The sequence below is a fragment of the Eubalaena glacialis genome, chromosome 8 (assembly GCF_028564815.1).
Source record: "Eubalaena glacialis isolate mEubGla1 chromosome 8, mEubGla1.1.hap2.+ XY, whole genome shotgun sequence".
Classification (NCBI taxonomy): domain Eukaryota; kingdom Metazoa; phylum Chordata; class Mammalia; order Artiodactyla; family Balaenidae; genus Eubalaena; species Eubalaena glacialis.
Window position 1 is genome coordinate 112,530,995 of NC_083723.1, and position 25,752 is coordinate 112,556,746.

The 25,752-nt window shown below is 39.1% G+C and overlaps 1 protein-coding gene across 2 annotated transcripts in view; it reads right to left on the reverse strand.

Annotated features, from left to right (window-relative positions):
• Positions 1 to 599: 599 nt before the first annotated feature.
• PTN (pleiotrophin) overlaps positions 600 to 25,752 on the reverse strand; it is a 97,719-nt gene continuing 72,566 nt past the window's right edge. Inside the window, exons 2-5 of one of the 2 annotated variants that reach the window (XM_061198079.1) lie at positions 25,549 to 25,664; positions 24,475 to 24,648; positions 22,142 to 22,303; positions 600 to 1,328 (exon numbers count right to left, since the gene is read on the reverse strand). In XM_061198079.1, the coding sequence (XP_061054062.1) occupies positions 1,276 to 1,328; positions 22,142 to 22,303; positions 24,475 to 24,648; positions 25,549 to 25,663 (504 nt within the window). In that variant the 5' untranslated portion in view covers position 25,664 and the 3' untranslated portion in view covers positions 600 to 1,275. Of the gene's footprint in view, positions 1,332 to 22,141; positions 22,304 to 24,474; positions 24,649 to 25,548; positions 25,665 to 25,752 lie in introns of both variants that reach the window. The other variant, XM_061198078.1, reaches the window with a different exon arrangement.

Sequence of the window (25,752 nt, forward strand, 5' to 3'; positions counted from 1 at the left end):
GTGTTTGTTTATTGAGTCTTATCATTTTAAAATTAGAGGCAGCTTTTTCAAGAGAAATACTTTGAGGCTAATCCCAGCTGACTGCTGAGAGGTTATTTCTCTGAATAATAGAAACATAGACTTGTAATATTTACTTAAAAACTGTGTTCAGAGCTCAGCAGATAAGGGAGTTAGTTGTACAGACAGTCCGTGGCACTTATATAGTAGATAATAGAGTAAGAATTATTGGCTTATAGAAACCAAGTACAGGCTACCATTTTGCCTGGTGTTACTGATTTGGACTATGCAAGCCCAAACTTATTCAATAGAAGAAGAGCATTTTTCTGTTCTTCCAAACACTAGGCTACTTTGGAACTTTTGTTTAATTCAGTAGCACCAGTCTAACCTACTATATACTGACAGAAAGTTAGAACATAGATATAGTTATAGAGCTACATCTACAGCTACATCTGTATAACATTTGTGCCCAAGAGTGATTTAATTAGCTTGTATGATCAATTCTCACTGCTAACAGGTCAGATGGGTGAGTGTAGGTGACAAAGGGAGAAGGGTTACAATATCAAATTATTGCACACAAAAGCATCTTTTTTTCAGCATCACCTTGATTTATTTTCCTAGTCTTTTTTTTTTCTCAGATGGAAAAATAATTTCATCAAGAAAACAAATCTTTCTGCCAAAGCAAAATAATTTCATGTTTTAATGCTTTTCTTTTTAAACAAGTCAACATTGAACTAGGACATGCTCTGACCCCGCTCCCCTCATTTTGCTGACTAAAATTTTTTAAAATCCATTGGCAGAAAAAAAGATATTTTCCTCAAATAGGATGATCATATTTTATTGCTGCTTTGTTTAGTAGACATTTTCCTCAATTGGGAAAAAAAGTCTAGGTGAAAAAATTACCTAACAAGAGAAGTAGTTTACATGGTCATAACATTTAAATTGCTGCCAAAAGAAAAAAAAATGTAAAAAAAGATTTTAAATGTAAAATATCACATAACTTCAAAAAACTTACCTCAGTTTTCTATCACTTATCATGTACTATAAGTCAACTTTCTAAATGGGATTACAGTCCTTTATTATAAGCCCCTAGTTGTACTATGGTATACATTTAAAAAAATGCTACTACAAAATTTTTCTTTTCTTTTTGTTTCTGCCTATTGTGTACTTAAGCTATAGATAATTTTTGAATAAAAAGCCTACGGTAGATATAAATGCAATAGTTAACTGATCCTGTTTGCTGATGTCCTTTTCATGGTCCACGGAAGGTGGCGTCTTTTAGTCCAGCATCTTCTCCTGTTTCTTGCCTTCCTTTTTCTTCTTCTTAGATTCTGCTGTGATTAAAAATAAGAGAAAGAGAAGAAAAAGCATTGCATTAGTAAGCTATGAGGGAGGGAGCCACGTGTCTTATAAATGGCCAGGAATGAAATGATTAGATACATAGAAAAAGTACGTGTGTGTGTGGCGGGGGGGGGGGGGGGTGTGGGTCTGCTTTTGTGCTTTTGCCAAGAGAATGCCTATGAGAATAGGCAGGAGTAATACGGCTTACCTCCCTGTGTGAACACATATAAATGCCTGTTATCTTACTGGTTGCCCCCATTTGATAAACAACATACTGTCTGGGGTTCCTACTTAGAAAATACAAACACAGCCAGCATCTCTGAGAGAATAAGCCAGGTCACTGCTCAATGGAGAGCTACAAATGCTTTCTTAGCCCCTCACTTCCCACATTCCCTTTCCATGGAGAGTTGATAAGCATTCTTTACTGACAAACATTTTCAAAGTGCTTCCACTCCTGATTTGCCCTCTGTTTATACATTTAGCCAGCTATTCATATACGAAGGACCACCTTTGAACCTACCAAACGTGGAGCTTTGACTCTACAGAGACTCCTAGCCTTGGATGAAGCAAGTGGAATGTACCAACCTGGGCTAAACCAGGTGAGTAAAACTATGAGGATTTAAATCAAAAGACTTTATCCTTTTCCATTCAATCATCTGCCATCTCCCTTTTCCTAAGCATAGGAGAATGCAGTATAGAATAGGACATGTCAGCTTTGGCTCCAAAGATAAGAATGGTCAGCATAACCAGGCTAGCGAGGAAAAGGATATTGCTAAATGTTGCTAAAATACTTCCCCCGTTTGTTCCACAATAGTGGCAGAAATGTATGGATTTGGGGCTGGAGCCAGACTGCTGGAGTTTAAATTCTGGCTCCATCACTAGTTACTATAAGACTCTGAGAAAGTTCATTTTTGTATCTGTGTCTCAGATTCCTCACTTGTCAATGGGCATATGAATAGTACCACTTCGTAGGGTTCATATCCAAATTCAATGAGTTGTATAAAACCCACTGAGGACAGAACATGGCACAATGACATGTGCCAATAAAGGTAAGCAGTCATCATTAGTGTGATAATAGACTAAGAACAAGAGGTAATTTCTCTGTAAGATTAATACTCTTTGTCATCACCAAGACATGTGCACTGAGCAGGTTATTGAATGTGCTAAGCAACAGAGGAATATCAGGACGCAAACAATAGCCAGTAGGGATTAGGGCTTTGTTCATCAGATCGTAGGGCATGTGTCCAAGAGGGTCATAAGGCTTATGATGAGAGGGGACATGACACCAACCACAAATGTTGTACAAAACCCAGCTTGTACTTAAATAGAGCTTGAACTTTTTCCATTCTTACCAGCTCTTCAGATAAGTTCCAAAGTCCATTATATATTAGATGAAGTAGTATTTCTGTACAAAGTAATTGTCCTAAACTTCCTTTACTCAAGCTTCAAGGGTGCAACATATACAATTAGGTCAGGAGTTGCTAAAATTTTGCTAAATTGCTGCTCACAAGCATTCATTTTGTTCATGTGTATCCTCAAATTTTCCCCTCTCCATACTGAAGTAACAATTTTTTATTCTTTCTATTTTTACTTGTCATTATAAAAGTCTCCCTTTTTTTAATCTATTAAAGGTGAGACGACCAGAACTTCCAAGTTTAAAGATACCTCTAAGGTCAAAGAAGATTTTCTGTTCTATTTCTGGACAAATAATGTCTGAACATTTAATAATTCCCAGTCTTTGGTTGACATTTGAAGTAATAGCTGTATATTAAAATGGTATCCTCAGGGAATAATCTAAGATGACAACTGAAATATAACTATGATTTCCCTTGTCTGATTTTCTCCAAATCCCTTACTGGGGAAGCCTCAGTAATTTATAATCCTCTAGCTCTCCAGTAGAGTGGATGTTTGGGGCAATAATTTGCATATTTTGGCTAGCATGTCCCTATTTCATATGTAAGTAAATGGATCCCATACCAATCAGGTGTTTGTAAAATTTTATTTCATAACACTTAAAGTTATTCTGAATATTGAACACTATTTGATCTGACTAACGTAGGTTGTTCATTTCAGGGAACACTTTGGGAATGGGAATCTCTCCTCAGTTCTCCTTGGTAAAAGCAAGAGCACATCCTCTCTCTGTTACCTGAGCCTGACATTTATTTTATATTCATCAATTAACAACTTGCTAAATACCAAGAAATCAAACAATTGCCATATAATCTGCATAATATCAATCAATTTATTTTTTTGATTCAACTGACAAGTCATCATGGCATTCATTTGACACACTACACACCTTAAGTCCACTCTGGGTTCAATATAAATAGAAAAATGAGGAGTCTCAGTAAAAGGTAGTGGAAAGAAGGAAGAGTTTGTATTTGCATAAGGTCAATTTGATTTCTCACATTGTGACTTTTACGTACATTTTACTGACAAACAAAATGAGCTTTGTCACTACTTGTCTCTGTGGTCTCAAAAACTTGTGAACATCCTCTCAAGCTTTACCCTGTCTACATGAGGGTTTTTAAATAGTATCATGGAATCTATGATCAAGAAAGAACTTAATCCAACTCCCCTATGTAATTGGTGCAGAAAGAGAAGCCAAAAGAGTGTCAGTGATTCCTCAAGGTCTACAATGATCCAGCAGTAGAATCAGATGAGGGGCCGTTCCCTGACTCTTGGACCTCTTTGCACAGCACAGCACCACATCTATTAATCATCACATCTGTAGTAAATGCCCATTGGTCTTATTTTGTGCTTATATGTTGCCCATTGTTCAGATCACCTCCCTTTACTTGAATCTCTACACTTGCGCTTATTTCAATTCCCCCAAGCACATCATTCCTTTTTCTCTCTCAGTCTTTGGCCTTCAAACCCACTCTTTATTCCATCAACTCCACACTTCCATGACCACCTCCATCTTGTTAATGCCTCCCGTCTTTCAGGAACCACTTTTGACACCACTTCTAGTTTGTTAAGCTCTTGATCTGAGTTAGAAGCCTATTACCTTTATTTCCCCAGCAGAGCACTTATCTCTAGTACTGTAGTTGTCACCAAAGTATAAGCTGTGAGAGGGCAGAATCTCTACTACTGTTAAACCCCTAGCCCACAGCATGGTACCTAGTGCATTATAGCTGACTAGTAAATCTTCAGTGAACTAAATAAACCTGCAGCACGGCAAGAACACATGCCTCATTGGCTTACCATTTTCCTTATGGAGGTTCCCTGAATTTTCCTTGGTTATTTCCACCTCAGTCTTTACATATTATGTTCTTTTTACCTGAATGTTTTTATTCCTACTATCCTAACTTTGCTTGGCCAACATCAACTCATCCTTAAGATCTTCAGTTTCACTTCTTCAAGGAAGCCCTTCCCAAACTCCCAAGCTAAGCATATTTCACCCATGGTTAGACACTTCCATTGTGCCTCTCATTGCTAGTAATATTGTATTGAATTATTTAATATGCATTTTCCCCTTCCTACGAGGGTAGAGACTATGTTTGCCTTTTGCATCTGTGTCTTCAGTGCCTGGTACATGATAAGCCTGGTACATGAAATGCAAAAAAATATTTGTTGCATGCAGAGTGAAGAAATAAACACTTGAAGGGGAAGTAAAAAGAGTCAACTCATTAGTACATAGAAAAGTAGTATTTCTCGGGGAAAGTAAAAAAGTATAAATTGAATCAGAGTCTTGTAATATTTCAGTGAAATATTTAAAGTTCTTCTTTAAATATTCTTTGAAGAATTTTTTATGAAGAATAATTTACAAACATATATACATGAAATTTATCCAAGCTTCTCAACATTTTTCTTGTCTTTTAGAGTCCTGACTTAACTCTGTGGGTAAAAGTAGTGTCCGATTTTAGTAGTCTTTCAAGGTTATGGTGAAAGAAACCTTTCCTCTAAGCATGAGGGTCACAAATTGGCCTAGAGCAGGGGTCTAACTGGGTAAAACTAAGTGCTTTGTAATAAAGTCGTACAGTGGCTACTCTCAAAGGTTTTAAGAGCCCATGTGATCATTGTCCTGACTTGAAATAGTAGGGCACCTTAATTCACACTGAAAAGAGCCAAGTCAAGGGAAAGAAGCACACACACACCATACCTCAAATAACATCCCAGGCTACTATCACTCTTCCCCACCTGGACTGAAGTTGTGAAGCAGAAACGGGTGCAAACAGGAAATGAGCCATTGGCAAAATGTGAGCGCGAAGGGCTCGTTCTGTTCCCTTGAATGATCACTACCGAGACTTTGCTGCACTGGAAACTCACAGTGGTGCCCTTGGTGTGCTTTAACTTCCTGGGTTTCCAAACTTTCATCCTTTCTTTGGCCAGTTTTTGAGTTGATGGAGGAAAGTGCTTATCTCTCTCTCATGGTATATATGTAAGACTTTGTATTATTTGAATGGAAGCAGGATTTTTTGTTTGAGATGTATTTGAAAGTGTTCAGAAAGCACTAAGACTTTCCTAAAAAGGAATACGCTAAACGATTCGGGATCTTCATATTGCTATGAATCACAGCACCTGGAGTGCCATCTTTACCATATTCTATGTAGAAAACTCAAAATCTAGCCATGAAAATTCTTGCAATGCATAGCAACTACTGATCGTAAAGAATAGAGGCAGTGAGAAGAATAAGAATAATATGAGCTATGCTAGAATAAATTCTGAACTCATAGATATACTTTAAAATCTGAATAGAAAACAAAATCTTGATGGACTCTGAAGAAATAAGTGGCACGATGGCCATTTGTTTAGTCAGGCAATGAGGATACAAGTTCTGTTAAGAATGTACTGAGAACCAAGTCTTCACCTAGAGGATTGGTTCAAACTGATGTCTTCCATTTACCAGCTCTGTGATCTTGGGCAAATCAATCATTCTGCATCTGTTTCTGTAAACTGAGGATAATAAAACCTGGTATATGCTCCTCATAGGGCCATCGTGAATATCATATGAGATTATGACCTCTAAGATCCCATTTTACTACTACTAAACAAAAAAATTCATATAGCAAATATTTACTCTATATCGACTACATATCTGGTGCTCTTCTAGATGCTGGGATATAATAGCAAACAAGACAAAATTCTGCTCTCACAGAGCTTACATTACAAGTACTGTTCTCAAGATTGCTTTATGTGAGAGTCTTTCAAAATTGTAAAGTACTCTGAAAGTGTATATTTATATTAAAGATCACGGCACCTATTTTTATGGCTTCACTCCATATTTCTCTTGCTTTTCTACACCACAGATGCATGTGATGTAAACGAGAATTAATTAGTAGGGAGAAAAGTATGTCTATAGTAGATTTGGCCTGAGGGGGGAGAGAGTTTCTCTTCTCTGAGTTATTTCATTCTTCTTAAAAAATATTAGTTAGCTTTTCAGTTTTAAAAGTAATACCAGCTTATATAGAAAATAAAGAAACATATGGTAAAGAAATTACCCATGGTTTCACAATATAGAGATAACACTTTTAGCAACAGGTTCTATTTATGTTTCCTTTCTATAAATATATGTAATATATACTTTAAACTAGGAACATATTGACAGTTGATAAAGTATATTATACTAAAAGTTCTGTCGTATTCGTTTTCATGCCACTGCATATACTCTGAAACATGACCAAGTAGTATTCCTTTATGACATGCCCACCCTTATTTTTTGTAACCTTTCTTCTTTTGCTGCTCAGTTGGCGTGTTCCCACTTTCTGTTATTATGAATAATGATGCAATGTGTGTTTTTACAGACAAATCATTGTATGTTAAAATTCTGCCCTAGTATAAATTATTAGAAGAGGATCTACTTGATCAAAGGACAGAATATTTTTAAAGCTCTAGGTATATACTGGCATATTGCTTTCTTGAAAGGAAGTACCAATTTAAATTTTTATCAGTAACCCATATGAGTCTATCACAGCAAACTTGTTCTCAAAAGGCAAATAATCAAACAGGATGCATCATCTCTTTTCCATCTATTCACAGGCCCTTTTAGAAATAGGATTGCCATGTGGATGGTACAAGTAAACACCCACTCCCATATCCAATATTAGGGAAATATGGAAGAAATAAGGTTGTGAGTGAGCATTGAAAGACATCAGTTTAAAGATTTTTTGAAAACCTTGAGAGGAAATGTTATTCTATGAAGCAGAAGAGTTGAAAATTCTGGGATAAGCTAATCTCATTTTCTGAGCAAAATGTCTTGGTTTGATTTCTTTCTTTGACATGACCTAAGGGGTAGACAGAAAACATAAAAAGAAAATTAAGAGATGAAATGATTTGAGAGGCGCTTGAATTTTAACTGAGTCAAACTCTCTTTGCCACTGATTCAAATAAAATGGCTTTGGGTCATTAAATCGATGGGAGGAACTATTGATTAGACTTGGAAAAAGAGATTTGTACCTTCTAAGAGGTAGAATTCCTATATGAGGAAGCTATAAACACTCAGAAATGGACACTGAAGATTCAGAGGTCAAGATTACCAGCAGACAGGGACAGCGGGAGGCGTGCTTTAGGGCTTAAGAAAGCCCTAAAGCTAACCTGTGGAGACTCATTCAATAAATCATGAAAACTGAGTGAAGGAAAAGGATCAGATTACTGACAAACAGTAACATCGCAATGTAAATAAGTCCAGAATCTGGATACCACCAACACCCTTTTAATGCTTCATGAACCTATTTAAAGGAACTCACCTGTATTCAAGAATTAGCTGCCTAGTCACCTGGAAATATCTAATTCCTTGCACCATGCTAACTGTGTCTCAGAACTGATAACAAGGTTTGCTGAATTGTAAATGTACAGCTCAGTGATCCACCAGGGATCCAGGTACTAGTTGGCTTGGCTTCCCGGCATGGCACCATTCATTAAACTTCCCAATATTAAGTGGCACAATACAGGAAGAAATTTCTATATATTTAAAAATCAAAAGTATAATCTGTTAGATTTTTGTTCTTAAGATATTATTCTCAGATATGGTTCAGTCCAACATCTGTGTAATGATTTGTTGTTTCCTCTTTGATTTCTTATTTTGTAATGTCACTCGCTTCATTTCCTCTTTTAGGGACTCAATGCCTTTACTTCTAGGATTATGTATGGAATACATGCCTACCTCTATACATACATATCCACCTGCATGCGGCTGCTACTCAGTGCTGCCCATGTGTGATAGCTGTTCCTTCCCTCACTGTCCGCCTTCCTTTTTGCTCATCAATTCTATTTCATAACAATACCTACAACTTCCTCCCAATTATCTGCCCTTCTACACATGTTTGCTTTCTGACATCAAGTAGATGTGCATAAAAAATAGTATACATCTGTGTCTAGACACAAACAAAATATGTCTGGACCCTCTGAGGAACCTCTGTTCTGCCCCCATTTACTTTGAGAGGTGACTCGGCACTTAACTGCACAGCCTCCAAATAGCAAGTTCAGCCATGAGAGCAGCGGTGAGTAATGTGGACCTAACGGAAGGTTTAGTGGGGATGAGGAAATTATTTCGTCAACCACCCAAAGCAAGCTTAGTAAAAGTCCCTAAGCATGTCAGTTATTTTCCAAAGCAACTCTCGCTGGATCAGTAGATGAAGCCCTTCTCCCTTCACCCAGAGACTCCTCTTTTCAGCCTCTTTTCCCTCTTGTCTCTCCGTTTCCTCTTCTTTGAAGGAAAACGTTGAGATAACTATTGGCTTCTCCAACCCATCTAGAAAGGAATCTTCTCTAGGATGCGCTTCCTTTATACAGTAGACATGAATGTGATGGGGTCACTCCCTGATCTGACCTATGTGCATGTGTGTACCAGGTAGAGAGTCACCAAGTCAAACCCCTCTTTTTAGCTCAGCACATTTACATTGTCCTTATGTATCAGCTACACCTATTCATGTGTTTGAAAATGTAAAAACAACTGAAAATTTTTGTGGATTTTTCCTCTGAATTCACAAGAGAGAAGATCAGTGAAGAAAGGAATCAGAGTTGCTTCATCTGTACATCCTTTAATCCAGGGCTTTCTCACTTGTAGATAGTTACAGAAGGAAAAAAAAAAGCTCTGTGTGTGTGTGTGTGTGTGTGTGTGCGTGTGCGTGTGTGTGTGTGTTTGCATTCACTTTCAGCTGCTAAATTTTGTCTTTTTCAGCTTTGGCCAAAAAAAATGGTTTTTAAGTGCTAAATAACATTGAAGAGAGGCAAATATAGCTAAAGCAAGTGAAACTCTTCAAAGAATGTGTGATTTTACATAGGTAGCGTTGAGAATGTAGGTTATGATTATGCCCGTATATTTGCGGGTGCAATAGCATGCAAATCTGATACCTGTGTTAGAGACTCGGGGTATGTATGTGTTTGGTTTGGCAGTCACTATATGCTGTCATGCTTGGTGATACTGCCGGCCCTAACTCCGTCCCACGTCTCCCAGCTACTTTGCAGAACTCTAGAAGCTAGAATAGAGTGATACAATTAAATCCACGTGTCTCTCTGGCTCCCCCCCCACCCCCCCCCAAAACACACACAGCCTTAGATGGGGGAATGAACGTCTAGGTTTCTTCTGTTCAGCAAAGCATCTGCCCCTTCTTCAGTCCTAGGCCACTCTCAACACCTTACACTTCTTGACAGTGACTTCCCCACACACAGATTAACTGCCTTCTTCTACATCAAAAGCAGAAAAGAAGAACACTTATTTCTAATATGATATTTAAATGTTTAAAAGCTTGTTTCTGCAATAATGAAGGCATAGGTAGAAAATTTACCTTATTATAAAATATTAAAATTTATATTGTAGCCCAAGTCAGAAATGAAATGTATCATTATAAACAATAAGTAATTCCCACTTAGCACATCATTATTTTTCTATTACCATATCTGATGTTTAATATATGACTGTTGTTACTGGAAACTCAAATTATGATTTATGAAAAAGGGGAAAAGCTTGAACTCTAGAATATTTAAAAGCTCAGTAAGTACAGCTCAATAAATCATGTTTTATTCACTCTCAAATGAAATTTTTTGGTATGTGTATATATATATATATATATATATATATATATATATATATACACACATATATATATAAGAATCAGTTGTTTTATATATACATATATATTATATATATATATGAATCAGTTGTTATGGGCTGAATTATGTCCCCCTCAAAAATTCATGTTAAATTCCTAACCCCAATACCTCAGAGTGTGAACATATTTGGAGACAGGGTCTTTACAGAGGTAATTCAGTTAAAATGAGGTCATTGGGGTGGGCCCTAATCCAATATGACTGGTGTCCTTATAAGAAGAGGAAATTTGGACACAGATATGCACAGAGGGAAAACGATGTGAAGGCACAAGGAGAGGACAGCTATCTATGAGCCAAGAAAAGAGGCCTGGAATAGACCCTTCCCTCATGGCATTCAGAAGGAATCAACCCTCCTGAAACCTTGATCTCAGACTTCTGGCCTCCAGAATTGTGAAAAAATTAATTTCTGTTGTTTATGGTACTTTGTTACAGCAGTGCTAACAAGCTAATACAGCAGTGAACTAGACTTCACACTAGTTTTCATTTTTGTATATCCTTCAGATCACCCTCATTAGTTGCAGAGATGCAAAATACACGTGTTTATTCTTATTTTTTAAAAAACTCTGTTCCCCACATTTTAAATAACATCGTTTGAATATGTGACTTTGGCACTGCATACTCTAGGACTTCATGCTCATTAATGGTTTCACAATGCTCTCTGCATTAATCCACTCACCCGTCTCCACACTTGTCCTCCAGATTTCCAGCAGGTGAGCTATGTTTCCCCATTACTTGATTCCTTCCACCCCCATCCACCCAACGCTCTGTCTACAGCAGCAGCAAAGGTTAGATCTGAGGAGATTCCTGTCGACTTCTCTACATTTTTTTTAGACAGCAGCCTTCACAGCAGCTTAATTTATTACTCTTGTGCATCTGGGCAAAGACCTGAAAATAAAGTTGTCCTGTTTTCTGTAGAATGAAAATCATTCCTGAAATTATTTTTGCCTTGCGAAAGCGAGTGCTGTGAATGTGTGAACCTGCGGCAGAGAGCTCTGGGCCTTGCCCCCTGTGTGACCCAGAAGGAGGACACCAGAAAAATGTTTACCTGCTTCTTGCTCTTTGGATTTCTGATGAGCTCTCTACAAATACTGTTCTTTCCTCCTGAAAAAGTCTTTTTTTCTCTTCCCTGTCTGTGCGCGGAGCGACAGCCAGCCTGCTTTGATTTCCCTGTAGGCTCCTGAAGGCTTTGCATCAGGGCCAAGCTGGCTGGAGTCACGGAGAGTGTGCAGAGTATCTCTGCTAGCAGCACTTGTTACCAGGACACCGGTGCCTTGGATCCTGGGGAAGCATCAGCATCTCTACGAATCTCACAGTGGAGAGAAGGTAGCCCTGAATCCAGCCCTGGGTCGAGCCTTGGAGGCCACTGAGTGTAACAGGGTGCATTGCACTGCTGTGTCTTACTCTGGAGGAACTCAACCCCTTTAGAGGACCCCAGCTTGAGAATTGTAGCACTAAAAGTTATCATTTGCTCCCATCCAATTATTACACAAAGACAAGCTTGAGTCAAAAATTATCTGACGTGACTCAACCGTAAATGACCCCAAACATGCTTTTACCAATGTTTTAGAATTATCGTTAAAACAGAAACAAAAACTATTCATTTATTTTACAATACCCAAAGAGATCCCATAGGAAGCACTCAGTTTAGGAAGAACTGGTATAATAGAAAAGAACTCTGGACACAGACAGTTCTGACTTCAAGTTCAAGCCTGACCCCTCACTGGCTAGTGACCTTGTGCAAGTTGCAACCTTAGTGTCCTCGTTTGTAAAATGCGAACCAAACTCCTTGGGGCTTTGGTGGGGACCAAGTGAGACAGTGCATGCTAAGGGCTTAGTATAGTGCCTGTCACGTTGTAAATACTCAATAAATAGCAACTACTTTTGTGATGCTCAAGAAATGCTGATGATAATAGCTAAAACCTAAAACACAAAGCAGAAGTTAGAAAGGAGAAATGCAGAAGCTTCAGGGGGAAATAAAAAGAAGGTCTCTCAACCCAGTATCTAATTAGTGCAAACATTGTTCTATTATGCAGCCTTCCTTGATACTAATTATTATATAGCTGTTTTGTGTGTGCACAGCTAATGAGCCTCTGAGCACGGAATTTACCAAGGGAGATGGAAGCAGACACACAGCGTGAAGTAAACTCTACAAATATTTATAGTTCCTAGTCGTCACATCTGTCCCAGCGATTAGAAACAAAAATTCTTTCATAAGGATGGGAGTAAAACACCCAGATGACTCTTCTTCCAGGTGAGTGTCCTGTGCTTGAACTGTGATTTCTCTATACATTTTTTGGCAGCCAATGAATGAATGATGTGCTCTAGTGAGCCAGACCAGGACAGTTTAGTTGGACACATCATTCATTCATCAAGTCGGTACTATATGTTGAGCTCCTCTCAGGGACTAGGGACATGTAACTTGCAAAGGGGAATGGGTTGTGGCTCCTGACCTCAAGAGGTTCAGGGTGGGGCAAGGCAGACATGCACTCACGGCAGAGGCAGGGATGAATGTCTTATCAGAGGAGCCAGCCCTCGGAGAAAAGGCAGCGACTCAAGACTCGGGAAGGGAAGTCTGGCAAGTTCTCATATTGATCTCTTTTCTAATCCTTGAACAAAACAAGCTCTTTTTGGCCTCAGGACTTTGAACTTCCCTTTGTTTCATTTAGAATATTAGTATGGCTAGCTGCTCTATGTCTTCAAGTCCAAGTTCAAAAGTTACCTCTCAAAGGAGCCTTCCCCAGTTACTTTAGCCCCCTTCCCTTTTGGTCACTCTGACACTTGGCTCTTTAGATTTTAAGACCACTTACTCTAATATGTAGTTCTAATTTTAATTACTAGTTATTTATTTTAGTCACTATTATCTACCCACCACCACCACTAGAACATAGCAGTAAGAGGGAAGGAAACTTGTTTAATATCAGTAGCACCTAACATACAACCTTTACCACTGTAGGCTCTTAATAGATTTTATAAATAAATGAATAAATTGGAAACAATGCCAAAGGACAGCAAGCTGCTCTCTTTCATAGCCTTTGTGCTCTGAGCAGTACATTGGGATTTATCCTCCTGTTTTTCCTATTGCACTATAGGTCCATATAGGTCACTGATTTATCCCTGGTGCTAACTCTAGCCTATAGAACCCACTCCATAAATACTTGCTCAGTGAACGAGCTGGGTTTTACAGAATGAAATGTATGAAGTATAGAAGAAGGAGAACAAGTTCTAGGTTTCTACAACCATAGGTGCAGAGAAACGGACATATAAGAGTTCACGGCCCGTTCGGCCATCTCTGGGAGTTCGATGTGGCTGAGGCAGAGTATACGGGCAACGCCAGGAACAAGGATCCGGCAAGAGCCAAATTGGATGATCACGTCCTGCTAACGAGCCAGGATCTGATTCTGTTGCTGGTGGAAGTGATGATAAAACAGGGATTTTAGGAAGAATAAGCGGGTCTGAAATTCATTACCTTTCTTAGATAAGAAACTGAGATGCCCATGTTGAATAGATACAGGGGTAGGAGCTGTACATAATGCAGGAGATCTAGAGTCAGGCTGCCTTGTATTTAAATCCTGGCTCCTCTGCCTATTAGCTCTATCACCTTTCGCTAGGCATCCCACTTCTCTAAGCCATAGTTTCCTTGTACATAAAATTGGGGATGATCATAGTAACTATTTCACAGAGTTTTTGTGAGTATTCAATGACACAATGTATAAGCAATGTACCCAACTATAATCAAAACCTACTAGGCTCTCATGAAATATTAACTATAATTACTATCGTTGTAATCACCATAATTCTTTTGCCTGAAAAGGTGCTGAAGGAAACGCCCACCTCAAGAAATCCATTTGGAAGGAAGGAAACAGTCTGAAAAATATTGCACATTTATCGGGCATTTTTACTTAAATTACTTCATCTTTACAATAGTGCTATGAGATATTCATTGAAGACTTTAGTTTACAGAAGACAAAACAGATATTCTAATAAGAAAGTTGCAGAATTAGATTTTCTCACTTCAAGAACAGTATCATGGATGGGAAATAAAATAGACATTCAAAGATTTCCACAAGCAGAATAAAAAAGAAATGAAAACCTTGAGGCCAAACTGAATAAGAGTGTTTCCCTCTGATCAAAAAGAACTAAATCCCCATAAGATGCCCCAGGCTGCCTCTTTCTGGTCAAATGCAAGGGCAGCAGCCATCAACCCCATCAGGGGTCTTAGAGGGGAGGGAGCCCATTCCAGGCTGGCCTACAGTGGGATTCTGTGCATTCACCTCTCTCAACACAGTTAAAAGTCTCTCAGCCTAGCAAAGCTCATCCACAGAGGGTTGCATGCTCATTCCCAAGGGATGTCAGAGCCCAGAAAATAGAAAGAAATGTTGGGGAGCATCTTTTATCTTTAAAAGAACTAACAAAAGAATCTACTTAGTGGGAGAGAATCGAGAATGCTGGGAATATCACTTTACTGACCCCCTTTCCCATTTAATGATGAGTTGCTAAACGCTGTGTCCTGCACACAGCTGAATCTCACACTTAAATGGCTGCTGTCCTTTTCATCTTTCAAGATGAATTGCCAAACCTGAGAGGGCTAGGAAGTCATCCAAAAAGAGAGAGCAGCGACATGGCAAAACTTTTAGAAATAGCTGGGAAGAAATAAAAGGAATTAGGGTTATCGAGAGCAGGGAAGTTTAACAAGGACTTGGCGCCAGCAGAGCGTGAATTGGTGCACAGGACAGCAAGAGGGATTAACACCGCTGCCTGGACCACCCGTGACACCGACATCCACCCTTGTGCTCCTCCCTCTGCCCACCCCAGAAGCCATTTGTGAATACCCTTCTGTCACGCAAACTTGGAAGCAGATATGTGCCAAGCTGGCCTGTCCGTATCAAAAGGAGTTTCACAATACTTCACAATATTTATGTATCTTGTTTATAAAGCAACTAATAATTTCCAGGTCAATGATAACTCAAGGTTCTAGAACGATCCAAGATGATCATTAGGCTATATCATTTGTGGCACCTAGGAAAAATCTCAGTTCATCTAGGTGCCTTCCACACAAGCCCCCACCTTGGCCTCATCTTTGACTCTGCACTCTGGTGATAGCTACCAGCAGCCCGCTTCCCTGGGCTGCACCTGCTCCCACAGACAGGGCTGCCTGGAGGACCACAGCTTCCCCACAGAAGGGCCCATCCTGGCAGTCCCATTCAGCTCAGCCATCTTCTAATTCTACAGTGAGTCCATCCTCCAAGGGGACCACTGAGAAACACTTGTGGCTTGGAGAACAGTTATTTGCCCTCCAAAGGGTTCTCTGCTCTGATCTTTGATATAGCGCTGTCAGCCCAGACTGGCCACAGCTCAGTTATTCCTGTGCCTTATTTTCAAACTGAAAAGACTGAAATGACTCAACAAAGAATGACCGGTGGTTCCAAGAAGGAAAGACCTAACTCTCTCTACAGTTGGGTACTCAGCTGGTCCAATATGATTACTCTGGGCAGCTTTCTCTCCAAGAAATGTCATCAATGCCTCTTCTAGCCCGACAGGAGAGAGGGGTAGGTCTGATGATATACTGCAACACATACTCCCTGAAGGATCACTCACTAAAGAGCAATTCAAATCCCTTTCAGCTTCTCTTCTCATATTTATAGGCAGAGTTTGGAAAGTTATAGACATTTCCCAGACCCTCTTGCAACAGAATTTTATATGTGACCTACTTTCTACCATGCAGGCACTCTTAAATGAGTCTTAGAGGGAGAAGTGAACAAGTAGAAAATAAGGCCAAATTTGGGGATATTGGACATTTTGGAAAGAAAGGAGGTGGAAGTGTCTGGTTTCAGGGGTACAGGGAAGGTGAAGTTTCCAGTGTCCAATTCTTAGTATTATATGTGCTGAGCAGTGGGTAATTTCAGCAAGAGGGTCTCTGCTGTATCAGTCACATATGGTGTGATTAGACATTTCTCTTGAATCTCTTGCCTTCTCCGCAATATTGATTGATCCAAGTCAAATCCTCTGGCCCTTGTAGAGATTCTGTGAGCTATATAATACTCTTCAATCAACCCCTTTCTGCTTCACTAGCTAGAATAGATCTTGCTGCGGCTAAAAACTCTGACAGATACAGGATTTTCTTAATGAAAAATTTTAATTAATACTCTCAATCTCTTTTCCTAAGAAATTAAAAACTCAAATGCCCACACAATTGCTCACCAATTTCTCCCTGCCAGATTCTGGCAGCAATTAAGCAAATTCCAGTTATAACCTTTCAGTCAATCAATGACCTTCCCTAGAGCAATCTGTCCCCATCCCCAGGAAAGCTACATTCCAATTTTGCATCTTTCAATTCTTATGTCTACATTAGAATACCAATGGTCTCCCTTCTTCTGTGTATATAATTTAGAAGTAAATGACTAAAATCTCTCTTCAGATTAAGTGGGATTCCAACACAACAGAACCTTTAGATAAGGATTCCCAACCTGATATCTGGTATCACTGAAACTGTGGACCAAGGCTAGAGAATAGAGTTTGTACAATATTGACACAGCCATAGGAAGGATCACTTCTTTACCTCAAAAGGTAATGCTGTTAGAATGGAGTGTAATGAATTTTAAGACAATTTTTAACCAAAGCAAGTGGGATATTTAGTAATTTAGTAATTTCCCAAAGTTTAGATGGCAATTCTAGATATTAAGCGCCTCCTCTCCCCAAGCACGTCTTTTTTTTTCCCAGTACTTTATTTTATTTTAATTGGAATATAATTGTTTTACAATGTTGTGTTAGTTTCTGCTGTACAATGAAATGAATCAGCTATATGTATACATATCTCCCTTCCCTCTTGGACCTCCCTCCCATTCCCCCCCCACCATCCCGTCCATCTAGGTCATCACAGAGCACTGAGCTGAGCTCCCTGTGCTATACGGCAGATTCCCACTAGCTATCTGTTTTACACATGGTAGTGTATTTATGTCAAAACTGATCTCCCAATTCATCCCACCCTCCCCCTTCTCCCCCTGTGTCCATGCGTCCGTTCTCTCCTCTCCCCAAGCAAGTCTTTTAATCTTTTAGCCTTGTTAATAATCAAGTCACAATGACCATCCCACAAGGGGGATGTTTTCTCATCTTTCCTCAGTTTCATGCTGGGTTGTCACAGCCTTACCAACATCTTTATATTCCATTCTAAAATTTAAAGAGCATGTTTTTCACACTGAAAATCATGCAGTTTGCATATTGATCCACTACTGTTTCCCAAAACAAGAGGCCAGTAACCAAGCAAAGAGTCTTATAAAACAAAAAAAACAGACAAAAAAATCCCAGAACCTGATGATGTGTTTCATGAGAAAGATAATGATGTGTGCGGGAAAAAAAGGTACATTCTAGCTATAAGGTCAGTGACGGGGTTTAAAAAGGCAGAATAATGATGTCAAAAGAGAACAAAGCCTGGAACTGATTCTGCTACTCAACAATAGGGGGACTTGGATGAATCACTGATTTTTTTTTTGTCCTCATTTGTTACATGAGGGTCCCATCAATCACAGGCAAGGTCCTCAGAAGCTCTACCATGTAATGAGTCTAGGAATTGAGATTTATCTAATACTACCAGAGTTTCATGAGTTTGTAAAACCTAGTGGCAGCACCGTGCAATTGAAAAGGCAGTGGGTCTTCTGAGTCAGTCTGACTTTGAATTTGAATCCTGGTTTCAACACTTACAAGCTGTGAAACCTCGGGCAAGTTGCTTAACCTCTCTGAGCCTGTGTTTTCTTATATATAAAGTAGGATAAATAAAATGCACTACATAGTGCTGCTTTGAAGCTTAAATTAAGCTTCAAGTTAAATTAAATGATGAGGTAAAAAGGAACGAAATTGGGTCATTTGTAGAGACGTGGATGGACCTCGAGACTGGCCTTCAGAGTGAAGTAAGTCAGAAAGAGAAAAACAAATATCGTATATTAACGCATATATGTGGAATCTAGAAAAATGGTACAGATGAACTGGTTTGCAAGGAAGAAATAGAGACACAGGTGTAAAGAACAAATGTATGGACACCAAGGGGGGAAGGGGGGTGGGATGAATTGGGAGATTGGGATTGACATATATGCACTAAGACGTATAAAATAGATAACTAATGAGAACCCGCTGTATAGCACAGAGAACTCCACTTCACTGTACAGTAGAAACTAACACAATATTGTAAAACAACTATATCGCAATAAAAAAAATAAAATAAAATAAATTAAATGATGAGGAGTGCCTATGACAGTGCCCGAGTCAAAATTAGTGGGTCCCCTACCTCCCTCTGTCTTTTTCATGTCCTGAGCTAAAATAGGAGAGAGCATTGATGACTTATTCTTTCCTGAATAAAGGAAGAAACTAATTTGTTATTGTATAACTTTGAGAAAAATTTGCTTAAATGACTTCTTTACTACAGCTTCCACCAGTCTTTGGTGGATCTAGTGTACAGAACCTTTTCTCCTCTCTTAGCATTTATTTATTTTACAAATATTTATTCAGCACTTAACTATGTGCTGCTCCATGTTCTAAGCAAAAGGGATACAGTGGAGAACAAAATAGACCAGGTCCCCATCCTCCTGAAACTTATGTTCTGGGAGATGTCTTTCATAACAGTTTTAGAAATAATGTTCTAGAAATTGTCTTCTTCCATTTGGGCATCATCCTGCACATCAGTATTGGGCTTTACAAACCTCACCTTCTCCTATTTCAAAGGAAAATAAACTCATGGAGGTTACCTTATGGTCATATGAGATTAAGTGAGAAATCCGCAGGGTATAAAAGAGAACATGAATTTAGAGTCAACCAAATGTGGACTCTGTCATTTATTAGAGATGTAACCCTGGGCAAATATTGAATAAATTAACCAGGGTTCCTCAGTTTCCTTCATACCACTATTTACTTGCAAGGATATATGGAATTTTTATGAGATAATATATGTAAAACACTTAAAGCAAGGCGTGAGATTAGAAACAGAACAATACTAATCATAATAGAGATTCCATCTTATTACTTGTTTTTCCATTGATCAGAAATAAAGGAGCTATCTTAAGTGCAGAAGTTCACACAGGGAAAGCTGTAATATCCATTCATGATTATTTAAGAAAAATGGTATAAATATATATGAAACCCACACATGCCACTTGTTACATTTTACTTAAACCAGGAAACATATGTCATGGAAAGTGTGAGTGAATCCCATTAAGAAAATCTTCTATCTGACATGTCTCCCTAGCTCAACTTGTAGGATAAGATTATTCTTTGTGCAGAGTTCCTGGTGCCAAAACAGGATTCATAGAACCCTCCATTGTTGAGAGGGAAAAGATTAGTTTTAACAAAGGTATGTTATGCACAAAAAGAAGATTACATTTTAATGACCTACGAAATGCATAACTGGTAATGTTGTGAAATACAGACCTCAGGGTAATTCCATTTTCAATTAATTACCTTAATTTTTGACATAAAAAATTACAGACTGTCTACACACTTGAAATATTTTTACCACTATTTTTCAAGCCTGAATCAGACTTTTAACCTTCATTACATGTCACTAAATGGGAAATGTAAAAAGGTGAACTATTCACCAGTCCAATTAAAAAGGAGCCTCACTTAATGTATTTATCAAATATCCTGAAGAGTCTTTTTTAAGCACATTCCCGTTTTGTCCGATATATTCCAAACTTTTCAATATTCTCCATATTCACCCAGCCCCACCATCATCCACCACCTACTTAATCACGATCCCATTTTTTTCCTCCCCATCTATTAAGCTGCAGTTTCTCTCACCACAGGAGAGAACAAGGATGGCATGTGTGCTTGTGTGTGTGTGTGTGTGTGTGTGTGTGTGTGTGTCTATGAATTTCACACTAGAGCAGTAAGTCTCAATTTTAGCTGATACTGAAATCTCCTAAAGAACATTTTAATTTTCAAAATGACTGATGCTGATTTAGTTGGTCTGGGTTATACTTGGGTACTGGGACTTTTATAAGTTCCCATAGAAAATTGTGTGTGCAGCCCAGGTTGAGAACCACTGGACTGGAACATGGAGACATCTTCAATCCCTTTTCTTTTCCCACTCTATATTTATGCTGAAGATTTTGGTTCTCTGACTAGGTTAAAAATCAATTACTTTGAAAACTGTATCTGTTAGTTCTTCCAGTTTGGGGACTATCTCACTGAATAGATAAGGCCACTGATTTCCATTAGATCTGTGTAGTTGTCTCCAGATGAGTGACATTTGTACAGTTGGCACACGAACTCAGCGCACTGACCCTAGCCCCACGTCATGCCTTCCAAATACGCACTACAACCGACAGAGGCTTCCATGCTCTGGAAAGAGCAGCCTGAATCCTAGACATGCACCTGCAGGCCCACCCTGCTTCCAGCCATCCTCAAGTTGGAGGTAACCATCTCTATGGACCACCTCATCAGGGGCTAAAAGAGTGAGGCCTGTGAAAGGGGTCCTTCCTGACCATCAGTGGCAAGTCAGCCAATCCCCCCCAGTTTCTGGGGATATTCTTATATTCATTTATTATGGATTTCATGTTCATTTTTCTGAGTTTCTCCTTATAATTAATCTAGCCAGTATGAATTTTCAGGTCCATTTTAGAATCAAAACTGAGCAAAGGCCAAGGAGATATTTTAATGCAGAGTTCACTGAGGCCCACTGTATTATTCATTTGCTAGGGCTGCCGTACACCGAACCAAAGAGTACGTGGCTTAAATAATAAAATTTATTTTCTCACAGTTCTGGAGGCTAGAAGTCCAAAATCGAGATGTCAGCAGGGCTGATTTCTTCTGAGGCCTTGCTCATTGGCTTGTAGATGGCTGTCTTCTCCCTGTGTCTTCACATGGTCTTCCTCGTGTGTCCGTCTGTGTCCTAATCTCCTCTTCTTATATGCCAGTCATATTGGAATAGGCCCACCCATATGACTTCATTTAACTCTAATCTCCTCTTTAAAGGCTCTATCTCCACATACAGTCACATTCTGAGGTGCTGTGGGTTAGGACTTCAACATTTGAATTTTGGGGGAAATAACTCAGCCCATACAACAATGAAATGAAAGAGTTTAACACCTCTTTGTCTTCCCTCAGCTGGGATTCTATTTGTATGAAACCATGGCCGTGATATTTGGTTTGGTTTACTTTCTTCAGCATGAGAGCGGAGTCTGACTTTCTGGGAATGGATAGAAAGATAGCTCTACATAATTCTGAAATTCCATGATAAATGTAGTTGGTAAGCTAATCTAACTAAACAAATATAAAGGCTCTGAAAAAAATATTAGAAATACAGAACCTATCAAGTTATGTGGTAGAAAAAGGAAAAATATAAAATAATTTAACTGATTTCATGAAAACTATATATGTTGATAATCTAGGAGAGGCTTGATTTTTAATTTTCAGCCTCTTGATCTTTCTAAGTTTGTCCATACTTGTCAGGATGTAGTCCTGATTTAGGGCTTGAAATATATGGTCACCATGCAGCTGTCTTAATTGGCCTGTTTTGCTAAGTTGTTTATCTGTGCACGGAGACTGTTCCTGTCCCCCCAGCTGTGCAGAGGACTTCAATTTGAATTCATCAACTGCCTGCTGAAAAGTACTTGTATGATGCTCAATATATGAGCTTTTTTCAATCCCTTTCTAAAGGTAATTCACCCAAGATTTCCTTCTGGAAAATTTGAGTTTGCACATCTGAAGATCCTGCCTGAGTCCCTCAATCCACTCAGATTAAAATTATGGTTCAAAGGCAGGAACCTACCTTGAGGTTTGGGCTTAGTCAGTTTGCCACAGGGCTTGGAGATGGTGACTGTCTTCTGACAGTCGGCGTTGTGGAGGGCTCGCTTCAGGCTTCCAGTTCTGGTCTTCAAGGCCGTGTTCAGGTCACATTCTCCCCAGGCCTGGAACTGGTATTTGCACTCCGCTAGAGGCAGGGTAGGACCAAACAGAAATCTGTGAGTTCCTCTTGGAGTGCCATGAAAATAGACACTTTTGTTAACTTTTTGTAGTGAGGTAATTGTAGGTTCACATGCAAGAAATAATACAGAGAGATCCCATATACCCTGCACCCAGTTTCCCTCAGTGGTGATATCCTGCATAGCTATAGTCCAATAGCACCACCAGGAAATTGACGTGGACACAGTCCGTAGACATTATTTAGGTGTCCCCAGTTTCACCTGCACTCATTTGTGTATATGTACATGTGCACATTTAGTCCTCTGCGACTTTATCACATGTGTAGGTAAGAGTGAGTACCCCCACCGTTAGTATTCAAACAACTTCTAACACAAGGGTCCCTCGGGTTATCCTTTTACAGTCAGAACTTAGCTTCCTTCTTCCTTTCCTACCTCCTTAACCCTTGGCAATTACTAATCTGTTCTCCACCTCTGTAATTGTGTCATTTTACTAATGTTATATAAATGGAATCATACAGTATGTAATCTTTTGAGACTGGCTTGTTTTGCTCAGCAAAATTTCCTGAAGGTCCATCCAAGTTGTATTAATCAATAGTCTGTTCCTTTCATTGTCGAGAAATCCTCCATGGTATGGATGTACCCCAGTTTGTTTAACCATTCACCAGTTGAAAGATATCTAGGTCATTCCCAACTTTTGGTAACCGCTAAAGCTGCTATATACATTCATGTATAGGTTTTTATAAGAACATAAATTTCCATTTCTCTAGGATAAATGCCTAAGAGTGAAACCACTGCATTGTATGGTAAACGCAAGTTCAGTTTTGTGAAAAACTGCCATACTCTTTTCCAGTGTGGCTCTACTATTCTGTCTTCCCATCACCAATGTATGAGTGATCTAGTTTCTCTGCATCCTCGCTAGCAATTGATGTTATTTCTAATTTTAGCCATTCTGATAGGTGTGTAGTATATAGTGATGTCTCTTTGGTTTTCATTTTTATTTTCCTAATGGAGAAAAGATGTTGAACATCTTTTCAGGTGTTTATTTGCCACCTATATATCCTCTTCAGTAAAATGTTTGTTCATGTCTTTTGCCCACTTTCTAATTGGATTGTTAGTTTTGAGAGCTCTTTATATATTCTAGGTATAAGACCTTTAAGACACACTTTTTAAGACATTTTGCGTGTAGTTCTTTAGGGTACCCATATACAATTTAAGATCAAATGTATCTGAATTTCACCATGCCTTTATAGAATTTACCTCCATTCATAAAAAGTTATAACCCCAAAGGTTATAGAGAATGAAAAAGATATAGTGTGTATATTCATTATCCTTCTCCATTGATCAATAGGCCAAAGCACATTTCTGTAAACCAGTGAGAATATTTGGGGCGTTGTGTCCCACTATGGCTGAGAAAGACAAAGAATCTAGAATGTGAAAAAACACGCAATTTGGGTGTTCAATGGTGGGTTTAAAGTTGGAAGTGTGAAAGATTCCTTCTCAAATAAGGAGATGAGGTCAGCATGAAACTGGCAATAGTCAGTGAGAGAAAATCTGTGAAAAGTGGCTCATAGCAGCACTGCTGGATCTGGTAAGTAAATCTATGAAACAGTGTGGAGAGTGGGGAGGGAACAAAAGAGAGAGAGGGCCTGGAAGTAACAGAAAGAGATCTGGAGGAGGAGTAGAATAAGTAAGAAAAGAGGAAGGGGAGATCAAAGGAATCTAGAAATAGAAGAAGGGAAGAGAACACTGCTAGGAGGGATCAAGGGCATATTTTCTGTCCGTTTTGGTAAGATAGTGGCCTCAGTCAGGGACTATTCTGACACGCCCACTGAAGGGAAACATGCAGCAATATCTGGAGATATTTTCAGTTGTTGCATTTGGTGAGGTGGGGAGTGCCACAAGAAACTAGTGGGTAGAAGTCAGAGATACAGTTAAATATCCTACAATGCACAGGACAGCCCTCCCTCCAGGACACAAAAACTGTCTGGCCCCAAATTCTGGTAGAACTGAAAATGAGGGTCCTGGGGTAAGGCAAGATGCTTGGTTATTTTGCATCTGATACAATTAACTTGTTAAAATAATAAATAGAGTCAACCTCAAAAAGATGCTTGATGGAAGAATGACAGAATTATCTCAGGGTGGAAGATTAAATCAATAGGACAGAAGGGGTGGGATTTACCTCCAAATTGCTTTTTCCAGTTGCAGGGGATCTTACATCTCTGGGTCTTCATGGTTTGTTTACACTCAGCTCCGGTCCGGGTGCCCTCCCGGGTGCCCAGCCCACAGTCCCCACTGGTGGGCACACACACACTCCACTGCCATTCTCCACAGTCGGACTTCTTCACTTTCTTTTCTGAAAGGGAGGAAGGAAAAACAATCAACGTCCAGAAAACTCTTTAACTCCTAGATACAACCAAGTTAATTCCTGAGCTCCATAATTGTATGGTTGTGGTTTTACCTCTATCTTCAGTGTCCAGTAAAGAGTAGGAACTCGACAGGTGTTAGCTGAATGGTTGAATCAACCAATGACCAAGAGAATGGAGAAAGAAACCTAAGGAGCTAGAACTAATATTCATTTAACTCTTACTATGTGCCAGGGACTCTGCTAAGTGATTTACTGACATCTCCTTTTAGAAGCAAACATTTCTGAAAAAGAGAAGATGATCAAAGTCACTTAAACCTAAAAAATGAGAAAATATTCTTTGAGAAGTAACAGTTGTCAGATTAGCCATTTCAGTGCATGTCAATGTTCCTTTCTCTGTCTTATGGATGGAATAGCATAAATTAAATGTGGTGGACCACAGATGTAATAGACTCTCAGCTCCACAGCCTCCTTATGACATTGGGAGTGACATAGAAAAGGTGCTTTATCCTCTCTAAGCTTCAGTTTCCTCCTTTGTAAATATGAGATAAAACAAAACTTGCTTGCAGGACTCTTTTTGAGGAAGAGTGTCAACATAAGTAAAACACTTGATTGCTGGTCAATTTTCTGTATGTTGTAGCTGTTAATATGATCATTATTATTTCAGTCAATAGTTAATGATCACCACCTATACTTCAGGACTTAGAGTGGGGGGTGGAATCAGAGGGGATGTCACTTAGGTTCTTCTAAATACTTGGAAGGAAGGAAGGTGGGAAGAAAGGAAGAAAGAAAAGGAGGGAGGGAGGGAAGGAGAAAAGACAAAAATCAGGTAGTTGGATTAGATGGATGTTAATCAATGAAGAGTTTTGTGTTCATAACCATATTGCTTACCTGGTTTCTCTTTCTTTCCTGCTTCAGCAGTATCCACAGCTGCTAAAATGAAAATAAATGCCAGGAAGGCAGCTGCAAATTTTCGACGCTGCTGCAGGTACTGTTGAGTCTGCATTCTAGGAAGAAACAGAGAAACAGAAGAAGGTGGTGTCAACCTAAGTAACTATAGTCATCCTTATAACTCCTGACAATTCCCAAAAACAA